Source organism: Notamacropus eugenii, chromosome 2 (genome assembly GCF_028372415.1).
Source record: "Notamacropus eugenii isolate mMacEug1 chromosome 2, mMacEug1.pri_v2, whole genome shotgun sequence".
Taxonomy (NCBI): Eukaryota; Metazoa; Chordata; class Mammalia; order Diprotodontia; family Macropodidae; genus Notamacropus; species Notamacropus eugenii.
The window spans coordinates 342987270-343012036 of NC_092873.1; the positions used below are offsets into that span (position 1 = coordinate 342987270).

A 24767-nucleotide genomic window follows, 5' to 3' on the forward strand; every position below is an offset into this window, starting at 1 on the left:
ATCTGAGTACCAATACAAGCTGCCAATCCAGTGCCCTCAGCTGATCCTGATCAGCCCAGCACAACCCTTCCCATACACTGATTTGCCATATGGTTATGAATGGCTAAGATTAGTTACATTCAAGTTTTTGTTTCTGTTAGGTAAGTTTCCACACGTATATGCCCTCCTGACTTCCCTAGAAAACAGAGTTACCAGAGATCAAGGCCTGCTTTCCTCTACTCTCTTTCTCCTTGGAGTGCCCAAGATTCAGTCTCTGCACAAAGGGAAACTTGATCAGTCTATGCTGACTACATAGTGCCCATGGGTAGTGGTATCAAGGCCTGTGATACTCTTGCAAGACCACACCCACCCCTTACCCTTCTCACCGGTGGCTGCTAAAGTTCTCTAGCTGGTGCTGGACAGTACTGCTGATGCTACGTCGGTAGCTCCGGTTCAGCCAGCTTCCTACCACACCCAGCCCATAGTGTCGCTTTTTCCGGTCAAAGGCAAAGTGTTTAACCTTGGAGGCAATGCGTTGGCCTCGCTTGGTGGTGGGAGCTGGGGCCTGGCTATATTCCTTCCTGAGATAGAGAGGGAAGGATGACAATCAGCTCTAGGAATGTTGCCACATCCCACCCTGAGCCCAGTTGTTCAGTGACAGCCCTGAGGGATTAGAAAGTGTTTTGGGGTCAGTAGATGGATCCTGTGCTATGCCCTTTTCTCCTGGCTATGTCTCATCTGGGAAAGAAGTAAGGGGGCAAGGGAGTTGCCCTAGACATAGATTTCCTCCTATGTCATACATACACTTTGGGTATCTTCTCTGGCTGTGTGTCCCCCATGCTTAGAACATTCTCCCTCTTCATCTCTACCTCTTGGTTTCTTTCAAGTCTTTGCTAAAATCCCACCTCCTACAGTAGGCTTTTCCCAGTCACTTTTAATTATAATGCTTCCCTTCTATTGATTGTTTCACTTTATCCTGTATATGGCTTGTTGGTACATAGTTGTCTACAAGTTGTCTCCCCTATTAGACTAGGAGACCCCTCAAGAGCAAGAACTATCTTGTGCCTTTCTTTGAATCCCCAGTAAACTGGCACACAGTTGTTTCTGGCACGAAGTAGGCACTTAAGAAATGTTTACTGACAACTGACTATAGCATCCAAAGCAAGAGAAGAAAGGGGCTTGCTCTAAGTAAGGGGCTCTGGTGACTTCACCAACCATTCTGCAGTCTCGTCTCTTCCCCCTGCCACATCCTACTAACAGCGCTCACTTTCAAGACAACTACAGAATCTATACTTACAGAGGAATGTGTAGGCCCTCAGGGGATTGGGGGGAAGCAGAGTGTGGGATCCCTCGGAAGTAACTGGCAGAGAGTGGGGGGGACTCGAAGACATCATCGGGCATAGAATACATCTCCTGCATGTCGATCTGGAGGAGGGGGCACAGAGGAGTGAGACAAGGTAAAGAACCACTTCCCAATGTTCTCAGGACAAATCCAGGACTAGGACTATGCTGGAGAAAGGGGAAGGGAACACGTGGGATCAGTAGAAGAGGTCAAGGGTTAATGTGCCTGCCCACTCTGAGTATAGAGATGGGCAGAGTATCATATTATGAAGAAAGCTCAGGGTTCAACAACTAGGAGAAGACCAAATACTTGACATGCCCACCTAACCGATGTCTGGTTCTTTGGCTCTCTCTCAAGGCATCCTAGCACCAGGGAAGAAAAGCCTTAAACTGGAAAACTGTCTCTTCAAGTTCATTTCCTAGCCTCCCCCAGCCCCTTATCCCAGGCCAGAGGGAGGAGGCACCCAGAACCACATGCTTGCCTTACTAAAAAATGAGGAGTCAAATGTGTCCACTCCATCCACCACATCCTCCTCATGGAAACTGGCACAGGCAAAGCTACGTTTGATCACCCTGCGCTTCTGGCCTGTGGGCTCCAGCACAGATCGGCCCTGGTCAGGGGAGAGAACAAAGGTTAGCACACAAGTCTCAAAGCCTTCTCCCATTGCCACCTGCCCAATGGCAGTTCACAGAACATCTGGGCTTTTCCTTGCTCCTAGCTCCTATTCACTCCCCTCCCACAACCTTGTACAGCTGTTTAGAGGAAGGCAGTCAACATCTTTCACCTGTAGCCCTCCTGGCCCAAGGACCTGATTGCCATTCTCCACTAATTAACCAGTGGAAACACCTTAGTGGGTGGAATATAGAGGGGAAAGGGGAAAATAAATAAGAAGGTGAAAGGAGATTTCTAGGATATTCCTCAAATATAGCTGTATAATGAAAATCTCTGGGGGTGGAGGCATGGGGTGTAGGGGGATGACAAAGAACATTAACATTAGTCATTCTCCTTTGTATGTTTGTCTCTCTCCCCGAATCCCTCCATCCTTTCCCAGGCTTTGCTTTCTCCTCCAAGAACTGATGCCACAACTTTGATTGGGTAGCTGGGTGTACCACTATTCACAACACATGTCATGGAATCCCCAAGGACCTCCATTCCCAGGGTTCTGTCCTGCCTTTTCCCCAGTCAATAGTTGTATTTCTCTGGACTTTGATGAAAACAGGGAAAGTAGTTATGGGAGTCAGAGAGTACCAAGAGGCTGGGTTAGAAAAGGAGAGGAGGGGCTAGAAGTAAAAATTAGGGGAAAGGAGTCCAGCTACAAGATGCTAGTACCTCACTGTTGCTGCCCAGGGATTTGATCACATGCCCAGAGGTCAATGGACAGGGTAAGCAACCGGGCATGAGACTAAAAAAAGAGAACAGGGCAGAGGAGAGTACGGAGAAGATCCTGGCCTGAGAAAGGAAGCAGATTTTGCCTGCAGAAATTTAGAGCTAGACCCTAAAGGACCTCAGCTATCTAATTTAACCTACATACGAGGAAATTAACAAGGTCCCGAAGTAAAGTTGCTTGGATAGGAAGTGACAGATTTGGAATTTTAATCCAGATCTTCCAACTAAAATCTAGGGGTCTTCCCACCACACTACAGTAAATCAAGGACCTGGGAAAGGGCTCTGAACAATTTACCTTGAGGATAGCAGCTGCAGCATGAAAGCTCATTTGGGCCACAGACATCCTCTTTCGACGGGGGAGGTGTGAGTAGCCCGATCGGACACTGGTGAAGGAGCTGAGGGACAGCACACCGGGGGTTAGTGGTGGCAGTGGGGGGTGGTGCCTGTCTACCTCATCTGGGTGTCGGAATGCTCGGCCCCTGGCAAGTGGATCCACAATCTAGAGGTGCAAAGAGAGCAAGTGTGGGAAATTTAAGTAACTGCACTGCTTAGTATGAAAGCATCATGGAGACTCCTAAAACAGACAGACATACACCCACTCAAGTTCTATTTCTACTTAACCTGGGCAATTCTGTGCCCCTTAAACAAATACTGTACTCTCACACTCCATGATGAATTGTTATTTTGTGATGAATTTAAGTCCAGTTCAAATGCAACTTCTACCATGAAGTGTTCCCTGATTCTTCCAAACCTGACATAGTATTGTAGTTTGTACTTCTCTACAGCATGATCATGTAATATTGTGTATTACAGCTACCTGCATCTTTCCCCTCATGAGTGGCTGGCTCCCTACTGCCTCTCAGGTAAAAGACAACCCCAGGGATGATATTTAAGGCCTTTTATAATCAGGTTCCAATCTCTCTTTCCAGGCTGGTTGATTCCACATTAATCCTCTTTACACGTTCTATGTTCCAGCTAAAGCGGCCCACTGGATAGTCCTTGCATATGAAATATGATCTCCCGTCTACACCTTTGCACATGCATCTCCTGTGTATGCACTTAGCACAGTACCTGGCACATGAAAGGTGCTTAATAAAATTCACTGACTGATTGATTCTTTGAGGACAGATACTTATATTTTTGTCCCTGTCTCTATATGCTCAGAACCTAACACCATGCCTGGTAAACAGAAAGCGCTTAATAAATGCTTTCAAAATAAATCTGTATTTTGTATCTAGTGTCTAGCACAATGATCTACATACACCAGGTGCTTGATAAATGTTTGTACCTTGGGCATCTTGCAGGTTTTGGGGGACTCTATACCCTGGAAAGAAGGCACCTCCTGGCTGGGGAGCTCCAGGTCTCTTTGGCAGGACGCTTTCAGCTTCCCATAGCGCACGCTGCAGTGATGGAGACTCTTGCGATGCCAGTTCTGCCGCTTTCCATCCCAATCCTCGCTGACACCAAACCACTGTGCAGTGCCCCTGCAGGAGAGAACACACATCTGTTGTACATGTCTAGACCCTTCAAGACCCTTCCAATCAAGTGTTTTAATCCACTTAGGTCTCAAGGGAAAAAAGGAGACAGAGGATGCACATGGATGTGTATTTGTGTGTGTGCACAGGAGGGAGAAATCATTCCACAGATGTTCTTCACTTTCTCTTTGAGCCTATGACTTTATCCCAGGTTCTACTCCAGAGAAACTTGAGTGAGGTTACTTATCCTTATCGGGGTTTGGTATTCCCACCTGTACAGCACAGGTAAAAATTCCTGCCCCTACCTCCTTCAGGAGAATGTCATAAGTATAAAACAAAATAATGAATACAAAAGTACTTGGGAAGTGAAAGTAACATATAAACACAAAGGATTATTAATACTTGCTCCCTCAAGACGTACTCAGGTGCTTCAGGATCCTAGGGAGATTTACGATCGATTAAAGCCTGGTGCTCACCTTCGGATGCTCTGGGACAAGGAGGCCTGGCGGCGAAAGCCAGGACGCCGATCTGAGTTGTTTTCGTGCCACCGCCCTCGGGGCTCCTGCATACTCACACTTTTCATATAGGTGGGGTTCCTGGGCCTCTGGAAGGGGCAAAGAGGAAGTAAAGGGGACAGGGAAGGGATTTGTAGTTTGCTAATTTGAATATCATCTAGGACTCAAGAGTCTTAGGTTCTATTCCTGTCCTGCACCCCAAATGGCAAGGATATCACAAAATTGGGAGGAAGGAATGAGCTTCAATCTCAGCCCAGACCACTTTGCTGTGGCCTGTGGCACTATGTTAAGGGAAGGGGCTGTTATCTCTATGCACAATACTGAACACTTGGGAGAGGAAGGAAAGGACCCTGAGCTTGAAGTTCTAAATTAGATGTAAGAAGATAACAAGGGAGCAACGTATCTTCATTTAGCTAGCTAGCCTCATGCCTGCTTGCTGTCCTGTGAACACACTTGTAACCCACTAGGAGGCAGTTCTGGTGCCACACAGGAAATGGGCCCAACATCGCCCCTCCAACACTGCCCTGTGGCCCCCCCCCCCCTTACCTCAGGTAGCATGCTGTCCTGTTCACCTGTGGCTGAGTCCTCTGGGGGTGGGATAGTGATGGAGAGGTTGGGTGGCTTCCGGCTCTGTAAACGACTACTGGAAGAGGAGACACTTCTGCCATTCTGGTCATTGGAGGCCATTGTGGGACACAGGACAGAGGACCCTACTGAGCTTTCTAAAGAAGAAATAAGAGGAGTAAACATTAGCTGGCCAGACTGGACAGGATAGATAACCTAGCTGGCAACTCTTTGGGACAGGCCCAGAAAGGGACATCCAAGATGGCCCAGAAAGGGACATCCAAGATGCCCCAGAGGCATCACAGAGGATGATCCCAAGAGGCTTCCAAGAAGAAGACCAAATCCAGCCTTGGACACTTACTACCTGTTTGACCCTGGGCAAGTACTTAACCTCTGCCTGCCTCAGTTTCCTCAACTAGGGAATCCCCTAAAATGGGGATTATAATAGTGCCTACCTCCCAGGGTTGTTATGGGGATTATAATCAGGTAATATTTATAATGTGTAAGCTAGCTCCCTACCCTTCCCCCAACCTCTCTTCAGATGCTTCCTAGCAGTGTGACCCCCTGCACAAGTCACTTGACTTCTGTCTTCCTTAGTTTCCTCAGTTGTAAAATGGGGATGCTGACAGCACCTACTTCCCAAGGTTGCTGTGAGGATCAAATGAGATAAAATTTGCAAAGTTCCTGGCACAAAGTAAATGTTTAATAAAAGTTTGTGCCCTTCCCTTTCCCAAGGAAGCAGCATGAATAGAATGCTAGGAACGAAGGCAAAGATTAAAGTATACGGCAGGAGCTGGATTAGGTGGGGGGGATACAGGAGGATGATAAGGAGTGTGGACATTTCTGTCTTTCTGTGACCTTCAACAAAGACTGAGTGGTCAGTTCTTTCAGCAAGGGGAAGAAGGCTATCTGGTCCCCAGAAAGCTGGTAATAAATATTTGTTTTTACTCCTTTTTTTGTATCCCCAGTGTTTAACGAAGAGCTTGCTACACAGTAAGTGCTTAATAAATGCTTACTGATTTGACGGACTTAGATGGGAAAGCCTCTTCCCCATCTCACTTTCCCAGTGACTTGGCTTTTGCTCACTCTTCCCTGAGTAAAGACCAATTATAGAGTGGGAAAAGGGGACCATCTGTACTATCCTCACCCCCTGGTCAGAGCCTTGGCAACAATTCAAACAGTGGAGGCACATTTCTGAGTCTATGGGGGAAAGAAGGACCAGTCCTACTTGTCTCTGTGTTTGTAGGTTGGGAGGCAGGGGTCGGGGAGGCTGGCAGTGCAGAGTAGGAGGAGGGTTGTGGAAGGGGAGGGTGGACAAAAGGGGAAAGGAATCCTGGGTGACCCCATTTATTGAGCCACAAACAAAAAAGGCTTCTGTAGCTGTGCCCAGGATCTGGTTGTAAGTTCCCTGGGCTGGGATAATGTGCAGGGAGAACACGGCTATCCGAAGAAGGTTTCCTCCTCTGCACTAAGAAATGGTGGTTCGGTTCTAATTCCCGGGGGACATGAAACTAAGCTAAACCAAACTCATTTGTTTCTGACTCCTGTGGCCTCCTAGTTCCTACTTCAAGTTGGACTGAAACTGTCATGTGTCCAAGGCTTTTTAAATCTGTCACCCCAGCATACTCTTTTGTTACATCATGACTGATTTCCCCTTTTTCACCCTTTCTGCCATGATGATTTTCCTCCCTCAGACTACTCTGTTAGTTCCTCTTTGCAATATCCTGAGAGAGAGGAAGCAGATTCACTAGGCCAGGGGTGGAGTGCCTGGCTACCAAAACTGAGAAGATGTAGATTTAATCAGGTCAAAAACCTGTCCCTTTTTTACCCTAAGCCCTTGAGCTGGAGCAGCTTTGGAATAGAACAGGAGGCAAGCTGGACTGAGTTGGGTCTAGCCTCTCCTGTCGCAGGAGCCAGGCTGTCTTCTCTGCTCACATATAAATGCAAACTGAAGTCTTGGTAGGGCAATCTATCTACTAAAGAGAATGCCATGTCTGGTCCCCAAGTGTGCACCTCTGGACTGATACAAATAGGAAGGTGGGATACAACAGTGGTATGGGATAGAACAGGAAGAGGGCATATTATGGTGGGAGGGGGCAGAGGGGAGAGAGGAGAAAGGGATCTCAGGGTTAACGGTCACTTTGCTTTCTATGTTTCACCATCAAAATGGGGACCTGTCCAACAAGCAGCTTCTTGGGAAGCAGGTGTTCTCCTCAGACTGGATGAAGGTGGCTTTGGAACATTCTGTAGCTCTCCTCCTTATTCAGCATCGGTGGCACCAAGATGAGACCCTGGAGAAGAGACAGACATATAGCACAGCCCCAGGTCAGACTAGGGTAACTTCTTTATGATTCAGTTATGAAGAACTCCTAAGGAGGAAAAAAAGGGGGGTGGGGAGGAGAGAGAAGAAAAAAAGAGGAGGGAGGAAGAGAAAAAGACAGACAGGGAGAGAAGAGAAAATAAGAGAAGAGAAGAGGAGGGAAGGGGAAGAGGGAGAGAGGAGAAAGACAGAGACAGAGAGATAGACAGGGAGAAAGAGAAAGACAGAGATGGAGGAGGGAAGAGGGAGAGAGACAGAGAGGGAGAAAGAAAGAGAGAGAAGGAAAAAGGAGAAGAGAAGAGGGGGAAGGGGGAGAGGGGGAGAGAAACAGAGAGAAAGATAGATGGGGACACAGGGAGGGAGAGAGGGAGAAATAGAGAGAGAAAGGGGGAGAGAGAGAGGGAGAGAGAGAGAGAGAAAGGGAGAGAGAGAGAGAGAGAGAGAGAGAGAGAGAGAGAGAGAGAAAGGAAGGGAGGGAGAGGGGGAGAGGGAGAGAGGGAGAGAGAGAGAAAGGGAGAGAGAGAGAAAGAGAGAGAGAGAGGCAACAAAGAGGAAAAGTCAGATTGAGCACACAGTCACAAAGTCACAGGGGCAACTAGTCAGTAAAGGGCTGGCCCAAGTCCTAATCCATCTTCACACCTCCTCCAGGTTCTCCTAGTACAGTGCTCTACACATTGAATGTGTATAATACTTGTTGAATTGGAGCCCAACAAGGTCAACAGAGGATCTCACTTAGATCTTAAGAAAAGAGTCTCTTCTTTGTTCTAAGACAAAACACTGAGCTGCAGTAAAGAGAGACCATCAGCTAGAGCATACATAACCAGCATGTTTTGGTTTTGTTTTTTTTAAAGGCAGTTGGGGAACTGGGGAGGGAATCCATCCATGGCTGTCACCCTAGGAAGTGTGAGCAGTGCTAGGGACTGTCTCAGAGAGGGAGTAAGGGAACAAGGAGGCAAGCAGAAAGAACCTTGCGTCTTCCTCCACAGAGCTACTTCAGTCTTCCTCATTAGACTATAAGCTCCCCTAAGACAGCGACTGTTTTGGCCCCTGTGTTACTGATGAACCACATTACCCAACTGATCAAGAGCTGATAAGCCTCAACATGCAGAATGAGACATATACATATATTTCTGGATATGGCCTAATGTGGGAATCTCTCTATTGGGAACAGAAAAGCGCCACCGCTGCCTCGTATCCTTTGAGACCAAACCAGCCTGGGAGGTCAGTCATGCAAATCTCACTCCTCTTGCTGGTCCGATGTCTTACTCCTCTATTCACTTTGTTTACGAACTCATATACTTAAAAAGACCCTGCCCCCCACACCCTCAAAACCCCTCTCCTAAACCACAAACACCAAATATATGCCCTTCAATGAGACCACAAGCACAGGAAAACATGAGCCAGCAGCTCCAGAAAACACGTCTGTGTACGACTGATATCATAACGCTTGTCTTCTCAAGGGATGGGAAAAAGGAGAGAGGAAGAGAATTTGGAACTCAAAATTTTAAAAAATGAATGTTAAATTTTTAAAAATGTAATTGGTAAATATTTAACAAAGTGAATAACTATATTAAGCACCAAAAACAAAAGCCCCAATGCTGGCAAGGAATTATTTCTAATGCCAGACTCAGGGTCTGACTTCCTCCTGGTACGTACAGTTGAAGGTACAAGAAAACATGGGATAGCAGAGAAAAGACTGAACCAAGGAGCAAGGGGCCTACAATTCCCTCTCCTCATCCATAAAATGCAAACGTTGGGGTGAATGATTTATAATGCTCCTTCCAAGTCTAAAAATGCTGTAATTCTTTTACTCAGATTCTGCTACTGATACTCAAAATCCACCAATGAACCCTAGAGCATGTAGAGTAGCAGCCTGGGAAGGCGAGGCCTCCTCCAACACTGCCTGGCAACTTCTAGGACTCAGCAGCCCAAGTCTGACGAAAACTGGGGGAGAGGTAGGAGGCAATGCTGACACTGTATTCTGCAAAGCATCTCAAGGTCAAGTTCCCTTTTTGTTTGCCCTGGACTCGGAACATACAAATCTTGATCCCAAAGACCCTATGATATTATTTTGTTGTTGAGTCATTTTCAATGTGTCCTACTCTTTGTGACCCCATTTGGGGTTTTCTCAGCAGAGATAGTGGAGTGGTTTGCCATTTCCTTCTCCAGCTCATTTTACAGATGAGGAAACCAAGGCTAACTGGGTTAAGTGACTTGCCCATAGCCAATACATGTCTGAGGGCAGATGCAACCTCAGGAAGATAAGTCTTCCTGACTCCAGATCCAACATTCTATCCACTGTGCCACCTAGCTGTCCAGAAGTTGATTATTACCCTTTCCCAATTTACTCTCCAGACAAACTGACCTGTCATCTATTCCTTCATGATAACCCAGATTTGACCCCTTTGCCAGGAATATTCTCCCACCTCACTTTTATCTCTTGGAACCCCCAAAATCTTCAAGGATCTGTTCAAGAGCTATCTCCTTCCTGATTCCCCCAATTACTGTAATTTATTGATTATATTTACTAAATCTGTATTGAATTCCCCTAGTAAAATAGAAACTCCTTGAGGTGAGGACCTATTGAGTATATTGTTTTAAGACTTGGTTCCTCCTCTCTACTCTCCCCTGTAAAAATAAAAAGGGGGGGGCGGAGCTTGGTCTCCTCATTTCCTCCAGGCCAGACCCTACCACAAATAGGTGCCTTAACTTTCTCCATTTCCAACCTGGCCTAGCTCAATGCTCCTTAAATGCTTAACTTGGTCACTACTCCACACTTCTTCCCTAGCGCTCAAGACGTGGATGTCCAATGACTTAATGCAGACACTCCTATCAGAATAGCCTGCTGCATCTCAGAACTGTCAAGCAATCCATCAGCCTCAGCTTCCCTCAGAGCTGGAATTACAAGTATATGCCACCATGCTAGGCCTGTTCAGTTTTTGCATTTGTATGCTCTGTATCTGGCACACAGTAGGCTAATAAATAACAACTTGTCAATCAAATGACTGACAGCTCAAGGTTCCACCTGTTTCATTAAGAAAAAATGACATCCTCAATTGATAAATGGTCAAAGGATATGAACAGGCAGTTTTCAGAGGAAGAAATCAAAGATATCTATAGTCATATGAAAAAATGCTCTAAATCACTATTGATTAGAAAGATGCAAATCAAAACAACTCTGAGGTACCACATCACACCTATCTGACTGGCAAACATGACAGAACAGGAAGATGATGATAAATGTTGGAGAAGATGTGGGAGAGTTGGAACACTAATTCATTGTTGGTGGAGCTGCGAGCTGATCCAAACATTCTGGAGAGCAATTTGGAACTATGCCCAAAGGGCTACAAAAATATGCATCCCTTTGACTCAGCAATATTGTTTCTAGGACTGTATCCCCAAGAGATCATAAAAATGGGAAAGGGTCCCATATGTACAAAAACATTTATAGCAGCTCTCTTTGTGATGGCCAAAAACTGGAAATCAAGGGGATGCCCATCAATTGGGGAATGGCTGAATAAATTATGGTATATGAACGTAATGGAATACTATTGTGCTATGAGGAATGATGAACAAGAAGACTTCAGAGATGCCTGGAAAGACTTATATGATCTGATGCTGAACAAAAGGAGCAGAACCAGGAGAACTTTGTGCACAGTAACGACCACGGTGTGTGAGAGTTTTTTCTGGTAGATTTGGAACTTCATTGCAATGCAAGGACTTAAACAAATTCCCAAAGGTCTTTTGAAGCAAAATGCCTTCCACATCCAGAGAAAGAACTATGGAATTCATTCGCAGAATGTAGCAGAACATTTTTTTTTGTATTACGTTTTGGTTTGTTATGTGATTTCTCCCATTCATTTTAATTCTTCTATACAGCATGACTATAGTGAAAATATGTTTAATAGGAGTGTGTGTGTAGAACCCATATAGAATTATATGTGGTCTTGGGGAAGGAGGGGGGAGGGAGGGGAGAAGGAATGGGAGGGAGGGAAAAAAATCTAGGTTATATGGCAGTGATTGTAGAACACCGAAAATAAATAAAATTAATAAAATAATTAATTTTTTAAAAAAATGACAGACTGGAGCATTTCCTTTCTCTGATACCATATGCTTCTGACCCAGATGAGACACAGTAGTCTGGGGGCAGTGAACTCAAATAGCCTCTCTCCCTCCATGCTGAACTGGTTCATGAGTCCAGTGGCTTCTGGAAGCTGAGTAGGAAGGCTGTTCTGGGTCCCTAATGCTGCCTGCCTCCTCCCTTCTCCCTCCTCCTTGCCAGCTTGTACATGCTAACTTACCCTGGGGGTAACACTAAGACCATATCACTAACTAAGACCTCTTCATGGAAAATGTCTTGGCTTGGCAGTGCTTTCTCAGGGGTGAACTGCAGAGGGAGGGCAGGAGGCGGTCAGGGCATGGGAGGGCAGCAGCAGGCGGGCAAGGCACAGAAGCCACCATTGTGTGGGCATACACTGCCCCCAGTGCAGTAAGGTCAGGCAGATCAGGGCAGTGAAGCATTCTGGGTAGCTCCCACCTATTCCCCTTGCGTTCTGTTACACTCACTAGTGAGGATGAGAACCTCTCTTTGTAATTGTGTAAGCATTTGTACACTCTCAGTGATTTTTTTTTTGCTGGATGATAATGAAGTGGATTCCAGTGGGGTACAAACATAAAGAGAACTAGATTTGGAGTCTGGGCACCCATGTTCAAATCCTAGCCCTATTATTTCCTGAACTCGGTTAAAACATTTAGAATCACAGAATTTTAGAGATGGAAAAGAACTAAAAAACCATCTTATGACATCCTTTTATTTTATAGGCAAGGAAACTGAGGCCTAGAAAAGCTAAATACTTGCCCAAGGTTATGAAGGTAGTTAAGTGCCAAGACTTAAATCTGACTCCAAACCTCACACATCACTTCACTTCCACGCCCCCACCCCATGCACCTCAGTTTCACTATCAGTAAAATTTATACTACCTACCTCACAGGACTGTTATGGGGATTCAAAAGACAATAAGCTAGAAGGGACCTGCTAGGTCATTTCTTGGCTGCAGATCCAGCCCCTGACTGCCAACAGTATGCCAGTCCAGACTTTCTGGTCTTTGTCCCCAGCTTACCCATACATTCCTCTGGCTGGGTCTCTAGGCCCACCTTTTCTTTCTACTGCCTAGGCTCACAGATCTCTCTCTCCTCAAAGAATCCTGATTTCTCTGCTACCAAGATAGAGCACAATAACAAGGGAAGTACTAATTAGAAGCCCGAAGATTTGGGTTCCTATCTTACTTCTAAATGCTTACTGTAGATAGAGTGCCAACCCGGAATCACGAAGACCTGAGTTCAAATCTGACCTCAAACACTAGCTGGGTGACCCCTGTGCAAATCACTTAATTCCTGTTTGGCTCAGTTTCTTCCTCTGCAAGAAGAGCTGGAGAAGAAAACAGCAAATCACTCCGGTATCTGCTATGAAAACTCCAAATGGGGTCATGAAGAGTCAGACACGACTGAAACGACTGAACAAAAATAAGGATGCTTACTACCTGAGGTAAGGTCACTTACCTTCCCTGGGAGTCATTTTCCTAATTTGTAAAACAAAAGCAATTTACTAGGTGGCCTGAGTTCCCTTCAAGCTCCAAAGTGAAGATCTATCCTATGACCTGTGGGCCATACCCACGGAAGAGATTAAATAAAAGGCTAAGACATCCAGATCCGAGACTCTTTGGGCAAGTTGGGCTAGTTCCATGGGAAACTCCCAGTATAATAATTCTTCCCTGCTCTAGCCAAGGCTCAACCTTTAGTAGGGGAATGAGAGAGAAAGGGGTGGAATAGAGTTTGTATCATGTGAGACAGTGAGGTATAGTGGGAAGAATGCATGATAAAAAACAGAAACAGAGATGAAAACAAAAAGATGCTGGATTTGAAGCCACAGGACCTGGGTTTGAATTCTGTCTCTCACACTTAATACTTCTACAATCTTAAGTCAGACTACTCTGGGCCTCAGTTTCCTCACTTGTAAAATGAGAGTTGAAACAGATTGCCTCTGAGCTCCCTTCTATCTCAGAATCAGTAATCTGTTGGTTTATTAAAGGCAAAAGACATTTAAATTCTTCTCTTACTCAACTCCCCTTCCCCCAAAAGAAAGAGTTTAAGAAAACTCTGGACAGGGAGCCAGGAGACCTGGGTTCTTATCCTAGTACTTACAATTCAGTAATAATGTGAGCTCGAGCAGGTCACTGACTACATTTCTTTAAACTTCATTTTTTTTACCTGTAAAATCAGGAGACGGAAGCTAAGGTGGCACAGTGGATAAAACGCCGGGCCTGGAGTCAGGAGAATCTAACTTCAAATCCAGCTTCAGACACTTCCTAGCTGAGTGACCCTGGGCAAATCATTTAACTGTTTGCCCCAGTTTCCTCATCTGTAAAATGAGCTGGAGAAGGAAAGGGCAAACTATTTCAGAATCTCTGTCAAGAAAACTCCAAAAGGAGTCACAAAATAGTCAGACACAACTGAAAACAATGAAACTAACAAAAATGAGGATTGACTGTGTCTCTTAAGCTAGCTCCCAGATGTGAAATCTGGAAAAAAATAATGTTTAAAGAAAAATTCTCCCTGCTTTCCTCTGGTCATGACTTACATGGGCATTGAGGGACTGCCTAGGAGGCCACATATAAACTGTGCAAAAAAAGGGATGGGGTGGGGCTGGGTTCTGGGTACGGGAAGGTTGCCCCTGATCTTTTCTAGATGGCAGGACACAGAAATTGGTTCAGCTTCACTGACACTCCCTACAAAGATGGCAAAGGTTGCCTCACTCCCTCACCCCCTCATCTCCTAAATACAAGGTTGGGAGAAGACCAGAGGGCAGAGACAAAGCAGAAGAAAGTACCAGGGTGCCTGGGGTAAAAGTCCCTGCCCTGAATTTCTCTCTCACCCTAGAAGCTACTGCTCACTGTAGAGGAAATTGCAACATCCTGGGACCAGGGCTCCACCAGGCTCACACAGCCACAACAGGCTCTCCACATGACTAACCAGGCACCCAGCACAGCCAGCACAGGGGACCAGGGAGGAAAGAACCTGCTTCTCCACCTTGCCATCCTCATCCCAACCTAGAAAACAGCTTTCTTTCTTCTTTCCTTTGCTCTTCTCTCCCTACGCCCTTTCTATCTTTTCCCTTCCTTCCCTCCCTCCCTTCTTTCCTTCCTGCCATGTTCCTAAAGCTTGAGGACTTTATTTTAACAGCTCTGAATCTCCTCCAGGAAAAGGTTTTGGGATCAAGCCATGGACTAGCTGGGCTAAGCAGGGGGGTTTTAGATTCCAAAGGAACACCAGGGGTCTATTTTCATTTTACAGAGACAGACACAAGCTCAGAGAAGTGACTTTCCCACAGTCACACAGCCAGGGAAGCAGACAGCGACAGTGGGGATTAAAGGGGATGGTCCTCCCCTGTATGGTAGAGTACAGACTCACTACGGAGCTCACTCTGGGAAAACCTGTAAGTTCTTATGGAGGAGGAGGAGCAACAGAGAGGATGTGATCTACAGGTCAAATTACCTGGAGGGAGCTACTCCATGCCCCATCACAGCCTTTTCATCTTTCCCCCTCCTTTTTCCTCAATTTCCCCACCCCCATTAAAGCCCCCAAACTGAAACAATCCACACTGGCCCTACTTCAAAGGTGAAATGACAGCCACACTTTCCTTAGGCTGTGATCCCAGTAGGTAAATGGGCAGGGAAGTAGACAGATACAAGAACCACCCACTCAAGAGAAGCAGGTTTTCCAGGAAAGGGTGGATCTGGGTCACCACTCCCAGCCTGGCCCATCTCAACATCTCCAGGTCACCAGGAATAAGCTAAGCAGGGCAAGTTTCTGCTAAGTCAGATACTATTTTCTCTAAGTATTCAGATCTCCAGTTCAACTTTAGCCAAAGATATCCTAAGTGGATAGCCAGTGGGTGGGGTAGAGGCACAGAGAAGTTGTAGTATGACCTGGCCTTTAATTACATATGGACGTTTTCCCATCCATCACCAGGAAGAAAGTCTCTTCAAAGCCTTTCTCAGATAAAAAATGATTAACGAAGTAAAAGAGAAAATTGTCTTAAAAAACTGCCTATTATACAGATAATATAATACTGATACCATACCCCAAATCTATGGGAGATGGTCAAAGCAGTACTTAGACGCAAATGCTAACAGTGGCTGCCTATTATTAATATTAATGGTAGAAGAGCAATAAAGCATTATACCAACAGAACACAGAAAAAAATGAAACAGAGCAGAGGTCAATACAATTGAAAAAGTCTCTTTGTCCTTGACAATGCCTGGCCTTATTCAAGAGGCTCCATGGCCCACCCTGCCCAGGATATGTCCCACTGAGAGCGCAGAATTTAGGCCAACAAAAATGAGGATATCCAGGTGGATATATCAATACAGAACTGACAGCCTATGGAAAGGAATTTGAAAACGGGGTCTCCTCTTTCTCATCCACCAAGTCAGGGGTGGGGAACCTGTGGCCTCAAGGTCACATGTGGACAGGTTCCCCATCCTGATCCAAGTGATATGATCAGAAACCCAAGTGGAAAAGTTCATGGTGGGGATGGAAGAGGGTGCTGGGGCAGAGTTAGTGATGTGGCTAGTCTGAGATCCAGTCACCTGAAACCAGAAAGTGAAACTACTTCAACTTCCAGGCCAGCTTCGGAACGGGGAGGGGGGGAGGGGGGAAGAGGATGAGTCAGCTAAACTCCTCTGGGAGAGTGCCTTGCCCAAAGTGGACAAAGAACTCCAACAATAGCTCTGGGGATGGCTGGCCAGGGAACCCAACCTGGCTGAATCACAGGATGAGAAGGAGCCCCAAAACAGGTTCTGTCCCAAAGGTAAACATGACTCCCTGGCTGCTTCCCCACCACGGAAATCGAAACCTGACTCCCTCTAACTCCCAGTGGCCTTTCTGGGAACCCAGGCCGTTTTTAGAAAGCTGCAAAGAGGAAGCAGGAGCCACAATAGCACACACCCACTGTGCATTCAGCAGCAAAACTCAGTTATGCTGACCTCATGGAGTGAATCCCAGGACCTCCCCTCAGGTTTCCCCCACCCCCTCAGAAAAAGCAGCTTCAGTCATATGACCACCCACCCAACCCAGGACCCATGACATCCAGTCATTCAGCAAATGAACATCCTTTCAGTCTAATTGGGGGTGGGGAGGGCAGCAGGAATGGAGGAAAAGAAGAGCAAGAGTAAACCTGTCTGTCTGTCTTATCAGTCTGTCTTGAACCTAGTATTTTCATGCCGGCCTCTTAGCACAGTGCCTGTAAGAGCTTAATTAATGCCTGTTAACTACTAGAGAAGGGAACAATTTGGGGAAAAGATGCTTAAGTCTAGGGATTGGAGGTAGAGGGAGACAGGAGAATAGGTGGCAAGGATCTCCACTCAGGGACTGAATACAATCAGTTTGGAGGTTATAAAAAAAAGGGGGAAAAAAGCATCCAGGACTCCGGGACCAAACAGCAGCCACTCCCTCCCCCAGACTCACATCTACTTTCCAAAGAAAACCCAAGAGACCTGGCAAGTCTGCATGATTGTGAAATAAACATGTCACATACCACTCCTACCACCCCCTGGGACAGACACTCAAAGAAGACTGGAACAAGCGCTGTGTAGATCCACACCCTCTGCTCCCCAAGCCATGCAGGAGATGCTCCTCTGAAAAGGAGGTCCCTGATTGGCTCAAGAGCTCCAGGCTCTCCAAGGCTCCCACAACCTCTGCCTTTCCCAGAAATGGGGTCAGAAAGCAGTGCCTAAGTGACTGGTTCAGAGGGATGCCCCAGGTCCTGACCCACCTCATTCTTCTAGAATGGACTCAGGTTCATTTGCTCCATGTCCAGACAGACCTAGGACCATACAAGGTATAGGACTCTCCTGAAACAAATTTACACAGCCCTCCTACCATGCTGTGCAAACCACATGCTGCAGTTACAGACTAGAAGGTGGAGGAAACGGGTTAGATGTCAATCTCCCAAAGAGTCCCAGTAAACAGTGTGAAGGGGGAGGGGAAAAGTAGTCACCTACTTTTCACACTGCCCCTTCACTCTCAGCCATGGGCCAGGAGGCTAGGAACCCTATTTCCAAAACAGCTCCGTCCCACTTCTCCCTCCATCCCAGGTTTAGGATGGGTATTAATCAGTTTGGCTTCCCCCAGTTAGACTGTGGGCTTCTTAAAAAAGGAGGAAAAATATATTCTTTTTAGATTTAAAAATTTTAAAAATAATAAGAGAGAAAGAGAGAGAAAGAAAGAGAAAGAGAGAGAGAAAGAGAGAGAGAGAGACAGAGAAGGGGGTGGAACAAAGACTGTTTTTCTGTTTCTATCTTCACTGCTTAGAATACTGCCTAACACACAGTAGGCATTTAATAAATGCTTACAGACTTCACTTAGCCTAGTTATATTTATATATATATACATACATATATATATAAATTTGGATGATAGGATGGTGATGAAATTTAGGACACAACCCCTCCCCAACAGTGCCTCAGACATGAAGTAAGCCAAGTGCAGTCACCTAGTGCTTCAACGGGTTCTCAAACTCCTGAATCTGACAGGCTGCAGCCATCAACAACAACTCAAACAGAAATGCAGGCTGTAAATTGACTTAGAGAACCACAAACTAACACGGTCTACATTGTACTGTATTTTTATTTATTTTGTGAAACATTTCCCAGTTACATTTTAATTTAATCTAGAATCCAGTTTTACCACAGCAGAGTCTCTAGGGAAAGCTTTAGGGACATTGTCCACAAAGGGCATCTTGACTGTTTACTCCACCCTCCCAACTGCAGGTAGCTCGGCTGCCTATCCAGAATACCTGCTAGCACAGAATCTTTGAGAACTCAGCATGAAAAAAATATATTCCAGGGGCAGGTAGGTGGTGAAGTGGATAGAGCCCTAGTCCTGAAGTTAGGAAGACCTAAGTTCAAATCACACTTACTAGCTGTGTGACCCTGGGCAAGTCACTTAACCTTGATTGCCTTTTTTTAGAAAAAAAGAAAGAAAATTTCCATGAAATACATTCTCCACTTCATCTCCCCCCCCTGTATCTTGGAGCTGGGGAGGGGCTGCAGTTTACATTATTCTTCTTAATGCCAACAGAGGTCAAATCTTCAAGAAGCTTTCTGATGTGGGGTACAACCCAGTGGAGCCTTCAGGATCTTTGGGATTGAAAAAAGTCTTTCAAACTCACTCCAGGCAGCCAGGTCACTCTTAGCACCAAACTCCTATGAAGGAAAGTACAGCCTTCTTGGGTCACCCAGCTCCCATTGAATGACATCCCTCCCCAGCCCTAGTTCAGGGTGTGGGAGAAATGGAAACCCAGGTTCAAGTGCTGTCTCTCATAACTTACTAGCTATGTGATCCTAACCTTAATTAACTTTACCTCTTTGGGCCTCACTTTCTTTTTTCTATAAAATGGATATAATGCATTAGCTTCCTCACAGGGTTAGTTAATGACTATTAAATGGGTTAAGATGGGAAAGTGCTTTGAAATGCCAAAGGTGCCATAAAAATGTAAGATGAGATTACTAACCTAATTAAAACAGCTGTTAACCACAGCAAAGGCAGGCAGTCACTGTCAGTCAACAAGCATCTATTAGGTGCAGGCCCTGGGCTAAGCAATGGGGATGTAAAGCAAGGGAAAAACACATGGAGCTCCCATTCAAATGAGGGCACAGCCTAGAGAAAAGGCACAAAGGACAAACAGAAGAACCTATTTTCAAATTTTGCCTCAGCTCCCTGTGCAAGCGAAGTCACCTCTCTGGGTCTGTTGTCTCATCTATGAAGGAGTGGAAGCCAGACAAGAATGTCACTAAGGTCGCTTCCAGTCTTAAATCCTGACACTGTACCCTGTGCCTTTAAAGCACTCTCAGCCAAAAGTCTCTCCTCCATGTGAAATGATCCCAGTTCTTTCCTACTCAAGTAGCAGGAACTAGTTTTGCTTCATTGTTGCAAGGATTTTCTTTTGCTTTTTGCTTTATTGGTGAAAGTGAGGAGATGTGGGAGGGAGAGAAAACGGATTTTTGTTCGTTGAAAAAAGTTAAATTAAATTTTTGCTTCTTCCTGTAGAAAAAAGTTTTCTCAACAGAGAATATTAGGTGGACATGGAGTTCTTCCCATGGCTCTGTGAGCCGTCTTAAAGACATCTCTTTCTAGCCACTATGTCTAGTTGGTCTCAAGACTCTAGCATGCTTCACCCCTACCTTGCCATCTCCCACTGTGTCAAATAATACCCCCTTTCCCTCCTTTGCTAGGAAAACAATAATCAATACCACCATAGCTTCTAGCAAAGGCAAATCAATAAAACTGCCCTATTGCTCCACTCATCCTCCCTAAGACTTTTAAGACCCAAAGCAATCTCCAAGAAGGCTATCGCTTCCAATCCCTTAATCTGAAAGTGTTCAATTTGAATAGAAATTCCTTGAAGGCAGGGCCTGTCCAACTTTAGCATTATATAAACTGATAATAAATATTGAACTCTGGAGTTCAATACACTTTGGTAAGTACAGGTAAGAGGCAAGGTAGATAGAGTGTTTGGCCTGGAGTCAGGAAGACTCATCTTCTTGAGTTCAAATCTGGCCTCAGATACTTCCTGGCTGGGTGACCCTGGGCAAGTCACTTAACCCTGTTTGCCTCAGTTTCCTCAGGAAATGGCAAACAGCAGCAGTATCTTTGCCAAGAAAACCCCAAAGGGGGTTACAAAGAGCCAGATACTGACTGAAAAATGTCTGAACAACAAAGCAATGGCATAAATGCTTTGTCATTCATTCATTTCTTCCAGGCAGACAAATACATGCATTAAAAAGCTAGTAAACTAGACTTCCCAGAACACCCCCTGGGGCTGGTTGTTTCCCAGAATAAGTCTTAACAGGGACAGAACAGACTAAAAGTGTTAGAACAAAGGAGAATACAATAGCCCCAGCCAGGTTTTCTCTACCCAAGCAGCCTCCCTGAGGGATCTGGCTTTGTCTCAGAGGTTCCCAAACTTCTTTGGCCTACTGCCCCCTTTTAAAAAAAATAAATTACTCAGGCCCCCCCTGGAGATCTAACCCTTTCTTTAACCCTTTAATTTTCTTTTTTAATTTGCATCATTTCAAAGTACTACTGCCCCTTCCCCCAACAGACAGTATCCCTCACTTTGGGAACTTATGGGGCTGCTTCACTCATTCCTTGAGTCTCTTAAATATGGAGAGAGGAGGCATGGTAGGGTGGATGGGGAACTGGATTTGGAATTAGGAGATTTGGGTTTGACTATTAGTTTCCACACTTACTACCTGGCTGAACATAGTGGCAAAATCACTTTGCCTCTTCAAACCCTTAGTTTCCCCATCTGTAGAAAGGGGACAGGAAGCATCTAGGTGGTTCAGTGGATACAGTGCTGGACCTGGAGTCAGGAAGACCTGAGTTCAAATCTGACTTCTGACACTTACTAGCTGTGTGACGCTGGGCAAATCACTTAGCCTCCGTTTGCCTCAGTTTCTTCATCTGTAAAATGAACTGGAGAAGGAAATGGCAAACTACTCCAGTATCTTTGCCACAAAAACCCCAAATGGGGTCACAAAGAGTCAGACATGACGGAAACAAATAAAGCTACATCCTTAGTTACTGTAAAAAACTGGCAGATGTGATTTCCCCTTCCCCTCTCCCCAACTTTTCAGTTTCCTTTTATATGTAATATAAACATACGTTTATATGTTCCTTGAGAGCAGGGCCCACCATTCTGCTGGCACTTATATTCCCAGAGTTCAACACATAAGAAGTTTGTCGAACTAAGCCACTGTCAGGGATATCTAAAAGACTGTGGAAAATGTGAAAGGTATGGTAGAACCAGAGAAAAGCAACTCTTCAAAAAAAGGAAGAGAAAAGAATGTGCAAACTCTAAGCTTGTTTTTGATTCCTGGAAAAATTTAGACGGTTGGTTAAAGAGATAGTTGGTGAACATCGAGGAATGGAAGTGGTGATTCCAAAGAACCAGCATGGCTTTATCATGGCAAACTAACCTTATTTATTGACAGGGTTATTGAACTGGTAGATCAGGAGAATTATGCAGATTTCAGGAAAGCATCTGATAAAGAATTTCATAATACTCTTCTGGGAAAGAAGGAGATTTGTGAATTATATGATAATACTATATAGTTAGATTGATCTGAAACTGGTTGAGTGGTCAGCCTCAAAGCAGCTCTTAATGGTTTACTGTCCACTTGGTAGGAGGTCCCCAGTAGAGAGTCTAGGCCAAATACTGTTCTGTCAGATTTTTTTTAACTATGTCTTAGACAAAGGTATTGATAGTATTCTGATCAAATTTAAAAATGAAAATAATATAATAGATAATAATAACTAACATTTATATAGTGCTTACTATGTCCTAGACACTATGCTAAGCACTTTGCAATTATTATCTTATTTGATCCTTATAACACCTCTGGCAGGTTTAGGTGCTATTATTATCCCCATTTTATACAGATAGGGAAATTGAGGCAATCAGAGATTTTTTTTTTTTTTTAATGACCTACCCAGGACTACACAGCTACTATGTGTCTGAGTTTGGATTGGAATTCAGATCTTCCCAACTCCAGGCCCAGCCCTCTACCCCACCATATCATCTAGCTGCCTTAAATGATGAAATGACCAAAAAAAAAACCTCCACAAAAGGGATAGTTACTATTCAGGATGACAGTCAAGATCCAAAAAGCCTTGAGCAGGTGAAATCTTAAAAGGTGAAATTCAATATAGACATAGATAAAGTTTTATACTTGGGTTGAAAAATCAATTTCACAAGTACGTGATTAGAGAGAAATGATTCAGCAGCAGTTTGTCTGAAAAAGACTGGGGGGTGGAGGTTGTACTATAAACTCAGTGAGTCAGCAATGAAAGCTGGCAACCAAAAAAAAAGCTAAGGTGATCTAGAGCTTCATGGCTTCCAGGAAGAGGTGAAAAGATTGATAAGATGGACAACCTTGAGTCCATAACATAAGAAAATAATTTGAAGAAACGAGGGATGCTTGGCTTAGAAGACTGGGGGAGGAGAACAGGGAAAAGACACGATTGGAGGGTGAGAGTGGGATAAAGCTTGTTCTGTTTCTCCCCAGAGGGAGGAGTTCAGAGAAATGAGTAAAAATTGCAAAGAAGTAAACACAAATTTCTTACCAGTTTGTTGTTGAGTTGTTTCAGTTGGGTTTAACTCTTCGTGATCTCATTTTTCTTGGCAAAGATACTGGAGTGGTTTGCCATTTCCTTCTGCAGCTTATTTTATAGATGAGGAAACTGAGACAAACAGGGTTAAGGGACTTAGTGACAGCCAGTAAGAGCCTGAGGCTGGATCTGAACTCGGATCTTCCTGACTCCAAGCCCCAGGTGCTCCATGTAACGCACCACCTAGTTGCCTCCTAACAATTAGAGATGTTCAAAAGTGGAATTGTGGGCCTCAAGAGGTGATGAGTTCGTTCCATCTCCTTGGAGCTGAGGATATATGACCCCTGGCTACATATGTTATAATGGGGAATCCTTTCAGGTATAGACTGGCTTAACTGTTAAGGTCCCTTCCACCTCTCAAATTCTGTTATTCTGACAGACATAACGGCTGGGTATATAGATTTTGGAGTCAGGTGAAAAAAATGAAAGTTCAGCCCATGGGAGCTGAGGAGACTAAAGGAAAGTATACCGAGTGTATAAAGAAAAAGTAAACACAGAGCAAAGGGGCTGGGGAGGCAGAGCTAAGATGGAATGGTAAATGACAGTGCAGTGAGCAGCCCTCCCAAAGACTCCTCCAGAAAGATCTAAAAATACACCAGACCAAATCTGAGGGGCCAGAAAAAGTCACAGTGAATCATTTGCTCAGCCCAGTTTGGCACAATAAGACAGAAAGAGAAGTCTTCAGACATGGGGGAAGAGTTGGGCCAGAAACATGATGCTTGCAGGAATACTGAGGCACCCTTAGATCCTAGGCCACATACTGGGCCACCATGATGGGGACAAGTGCTAATTGACAGTGTTGTCACCCACTACCCAGTTCCAGGTTACAGATCCAAGGCAGAGTGAGAAGGACACTTGCATGGGGAAGGGAGTGGCATCCCTGGACAAGGAAGTTTTGTTTTGTATATGGCAAAAGGAAAAAGTTCAGAAGCAGGGAGTAACAGCGGTGTGTAGATCAGAGCCCAGTCTCAGTTCCAGCATCTAGCCCAGTCTACAGAGGAATAACCCAGGCGGAAATCCCAGACCAAAATGAAGGGTACACTTCTGTCACTCGGAATCAAAAAAGCTTTATAGCTAGCTGATAGGGTTCGTGTCCAACAGCAGTCTACCGAACCCAGGTCAGAAAACTGCAGAGGTCAAATGGAGCAGGAGGGGTTGGGAGAAGAGGGAAAACACTTGGATTTTGTCCTGGATCAGATCACTTTCAAAGCACTGAAAATTTGCAAGTCCTGGACCTGTTCCTAAGATCCTGGAATAACACAATATACAATACCCCAAGAAAGCAGCAACAGAAGTAGCTATTTCCTCCTGAAGACAGAGCCCAGTCCTAAGATGTCCAAGTCAGGAAGCAGGCTGGATAAATAGGCAAGCTAAAAATAAAAAATCAAAACCTCACCATAATGAGCATAACGGTGGCAAGAATACTCAAGACACAAATGCAGAAGAGATTGACTCTAAAACATCTATCGGTAATGCTTCAGAGAAAGAAAAACAAAAACGCCCCCACAAGTTGGACTCAAATTCAACAAGAATTCCTGGAAGAAATGCAGCAAGAATTTTTTTAAAAGTTAATTTTTTTTTTTTTTTGTAAATGAAATGAGAGTACTTGAAGAAAATTTTGGAAAAGAAATGAGAGATGGCCGTAAGAAGTGGACAGAAAATTAACAGCAAATGGCAAAGAGATATAAAACATTGTTTTCTCAAAATTCAAATGGACTAAAAAGAAGTCAATGAACTTCATAAGGTAACAAGAAATAGGAAAACAAAGACAAATACCTGAAAAAAATAGAAGAAAATATAGTAAATCTCATAGGGAAAAAAATAACCTGGAAAATAGATTAAGGATTACAAATTGTAATTACGAATCACTGGACTATCTGAGGGCAACTAGGTGGTGCAGTGAAATAGAAGGCAGGGCTTGAAATGACTGAACAACAACAAATTGTTTAGAAAAT

At 44.7% G+C, this 24767-nt stretch overlaps 1 protein-coding gene across 3 annotated transcripts in view; it reads right to left on the minus strand.

Annotated features, from left to right (window-relative positions):
* The window catches only part of RHBDF2 (rhomboid 5 homolog 2), a 47381-nt gene that overhangs the window by 10392 nt on the left and 12222 nt on the right, over window positions 1–24767 (minus strand). For 2 of the 3 annotated variants that reach the window (XM_072645801.1, XM_072645804.1), the window contains exons 2-9: window positions 7421–7552; window positions 5244–5419; window positions 4659–4786; window positions 3996–4191; window positions 3003–3206; window positions 1803–1931; window positions 1277–1404; window positions 366–560 (exon numbers count right to left, since the gene is read on the minus strand). In XM_072645801.1, coding sequence (XP_072501902.1) covers window positions 366–560; window positions 1277–1404; window positions 1803–1931; window positions 3003–3206; window positions 3996–4191; window positions 4659–4786; window positions 5244–5384 — 1121 coding nt within the window. In that variant the 5' untranslated portion in view covers window positions 5385–5419; window positions 7421–7552. The remainder of the gene's footprint in view (window positions 1–365; window positions 561–1276; window positions 1405–1802; window positions 1932–3002; window positions 3207–3995; window positions 4192–4658; window positions 4787–5243; window positions 5420–7420; window positions 7553–24767) is intronic. The other variant, XM_072645802.1, reaches the window with a different exon arrangement.